This window comes from Frankliniella occidentalis, unplaced genomic scaffold (genome assembly GCF_000697945.3).
Source record: "Frankliniella occidentalis isolate FOCC.00 unplaced genomic scaffold, Focc_3.1 Scaffold38, whole genome shotgun sequence".
NCBI classification, from domain to species: Eukaryota; Metazoa; Arthropoda; class Insecta; order Thysanoptera; family Thripidae; genus Frankliniella; species Frankliniella occidentalis.
Window position 1 is genome coordinate 1679744 of NW_026267168.1, and position 3156 is coordinate 1682899.

The 3156-nt window shown below is 51.8% G+C and overlaps 1 protein-coding gene across 1 annotated transcript in view; it reads right to left on the bottom strand.

The window, feature by feature from the left end:
* The window catches only part of LOC113213636 (histone-lysine N-methyltransferase PRDM9-like), a 6431-nt gene extending 3609 nt beyond the window's left edge, over nt 1-2822 (bottom strand). Inside the window, exons 1-7 of the mRNA XM_026432759.2 lie at nt 2169-2822; nt 1801-1861; nt 1543-1716; nt 1385-1461; nt 1102-1287; nt 736-1000; nt 4-581 (exon numbers count right to left, since the gene is read on the bottom strand). Coding sequence (XP_026288544.2) covers nt 4-581; nt 736-1000; nt 1102-1287; nt 1385-1461; nt 1543-1716; nt 1801-1861; nt 2169-2174 — 1347 coding nt within the window. The 5' untranslated portion in view covers nt 2175-2822. The remainder of the gene's footprint in view (nt 1-3; nt 582-735; nt 1001-1101; nt 1288-1384; nt 1462-1542; nt 1717-1800; nt 1862-2168) is intronic.
* Nucleotides 2823-3156: the final 334 nt, after the last annotated feature.

Sequence of the window (3156 nt, forward strand, 5' to 3'; positions counted from 1 at the left end):
CGCGAAGCTGGCGCCACAGCTTTGACAACTGTAGGGTTTTTCACCCGTGTGTGTCCTCGTGTGTTTGCGTAAGTTGCCGCTCTCCCTGAAGCTGGCGCCACAGCTTTGACAACTGTAGAGTTTCTCACCAGTGTGTGACCTCATGTGTCTGCGTAACGCGCCACTCTGCGCGAAGCTGGCGCCACAACTTTGACAACTGTAGGGTTTTTCACCAGTGTGTGTCCTCAAGTGTGAGCGCAAGTTGCCACTCCGCCAGAAGCTGGCGATACAGCTTGAACAATTGTAGGGTTTTATACCATCAGTTTGTGTCCTCGTGTGGTTGCGGAGGTCCCTCTGGTGCTTGAAGGTGGCCCTGCAGGTGGCACAGCGGTGAGGCTTGTCCGCGCTGCTGGCCTCGGCTGGAGCGCCCTGGTCCACTCCCCGCTGCTCTTCGCCCGCCGTCGGCCCGCCGCTGAGCACGCCGGCGCCACAGGCCCGCCGCCGACTTTTCTCCGCATGACACCTGCCGACGCGGTGGTGCTGGGCCACCAGCAGGGGGCTGACGAAGCAGAGTTTGCACGCGCCGCACGGGAAGATGCCGGCTATAGAGTAAAGAGCAGGAGAGAGCAGAGGGTCAGAGTCTCATTCGCGCCAGAGGGGAGAGGGCATGTTCTAGTCTGACGATTAACGACTAGAAAACCTCGCGCGGGACGAACTTGGTTTCGCCAACGACCCCAAACCCGAGGCCATACTCACTGAGGGCTCGCGTGTCCTGCGTGGGGTCATTGTAGAGCTTGGGGTCGAGGCCGAGCTCCCTGCCGTACGAGTCCCCGTACCAGACCAGCAGCTCCGTGTTGGGCGGGATGTCCCGCACCACCCGGTAGTAGAGGTGCCCCTTGTACTGGTACGGGTACAGGTTCTCCTCCCCCGAGTGGCGCGCGCAGTTGACGAACCTCATCCAGTTGGACGTGGCCATGTCCAGGGCGTCGACGCAGTGGGTGGCCTTGCCCTCGCGGCGAATCTGCGAAAGAAAATTTGTCTTAAAGAGAGAATTCAATATAAGTATTAACAGTGAACCAATAGCACGCTTGGCGCGTAACCAGAGCATGGCCTGTCCCTCACCTCCCAGCCGTAGCCCGTCTCCTTGTTGGCAGGCACGTTGTCGCCCTCGTACGGCCCGAAGCGCACCCTCCTGGGCACCGCCTGCTTGGTCCACACGCCGCGCCCCGCACCCGGGATCTTGCTGGCCTCGATTACCAGCTGGGGCGGCACCGTGAGCAGGGCCCGCTCGGGGTGGCCGACGGCGACCTACGGATAGGGACGTGAGAAAGCCAGCGTAAAGATCGGATGCATTTCAATGGACTCTGCGCCATGCGTGGTCGACAAGTCCGAACCGAAAACATACCTCTGTGTCCGCAATGATCTCCAGGGCTCCGTGGACCGGGCAGTCGCCTTCAAACTCCTCCTCGCAGTCATCGCAGACTGCAACAGAGCGAGAGGGTTATTTACCTGCGGTACTCGTCCTGCCGCGCGCAACGGCCGAGCCGGACTACTTGAACTCACAGAGGAAGTCGTCGTAGTCGGGGACCTCGGGCTCCGCGTAGGACCTGCGGGTGCCTGCCCGCGTGGGGTAGCGCGACGGCTGTGGTGGCGCCTCGGGTGCAGCAGCCGAGGAAGATGGGACGCGACGACGCTTGTTCCGCCTCGCCATGGCCGTGGGTGCTGCTGCGGGCGTCCCTGGGGATGGACGACAGAGGGACGGGAGGAGTGCCGAGGGTCGTTCATACTGAGGGGCAGGGGATGCACTGCAATGCCACTTACCTCGGTGGGCTTTCCTTGGCATGTGGCTGGGAAAGGAATCCTGGAGGGTTAGAGGCCAGGCCTGTGCGAACGAACAAGAAACGCAAACGAAACAAGAATTAGCTTTGGTTTATAGACAGTCCCCAAGACTGACTCTACCAGAAGAAAACGTGCCCCACCTCCCCCCTTTTTCTACCGCCTAAAGTTTAACTCTCAACATGAAAACGTGTTGAAGAAGTTGTGAGGTTACTGCCATCACTAACCTCACAAGAGTTCAAAACTATTGGTTACCGCAGTGCTGCATGCGATAACTCTTCTTCTTTTCTAGTATGTGCACAGATCCTTCTATTCTTTCGATGAGAAAAAAGCTTTGATATCCTCAAACTCACTTGCATCGGATTCTGAAATTTGATGGTAAGCTCGATCAGGCTCAACCCGAAACCAACTGTCCGAACCGCGAACCGCGCGAAGGGAAACCGCCACGCCACGCCACCACCAACCGCAACCGCCAACCATCACAGGAGTACGCTCAGAAAACAACCGCTCATTGCACACTTCTCTGTTTATTTTACAAGGTAGACGCACGTTAAAACCGTGTGAGGCTGAGCTAAATGTGCGTCTACCTTGGCCTGCGGCGCCGCTAAAGTCAAAATTTATCGAAAGTTTGATTCAACTAACACCTTTGAAATCCCTGTGCTGCCCTTATTCCTTCTCGGTCAGGACCAGTGGTCTAAATGAATATGGTGTCCAAAAAATAAAAAATAAAACAAGTAAAATGCTGTGTATTGGAAGCTAAGTGTGCCTCAAAATTTAAATGAAATTACATAGTTCAAAATTATCTACAAATAAATGTGGAAGATCAAACATATGTTCTTTTTATCTTTTTAGCAATAATACTCAACTATTATCAAATTCTAAATTGAATTTAAGGGTTCAATTAATTTCTGTTTGTTCATGGTTAGTAGAAGGGTGGATTCATTGATGTAAATTAAAATTCTTATTCCATGATGCACTAACAAACCTAACTGAATACCGTGCGTTTAGTTCAATTAACGCCTTTAAAATCCCTGTCCTGTTTGGTAGATCGATTTCTGTTTGTTCCTTTCAATATACTCTATACTCAATAATCACCGTTCTGCCTTACAAATTTTAGGTTTAACGTCACAAATTAATATTTGTTTCAAAACACATATGTGCTTATTTGTTAAATCACTTTCCACTTGAATGAAAGAGTTATACTATTATAACTCTTTCATTAAAGCTTTCCAGCAACACACGTGTTAACATTACTATTTTATGCATTTTTAAATTTGTTTAGTTGAATATGTATTTGCTACATTTATTCATTGCATTCATAATATTTACTGTAGCTCATAG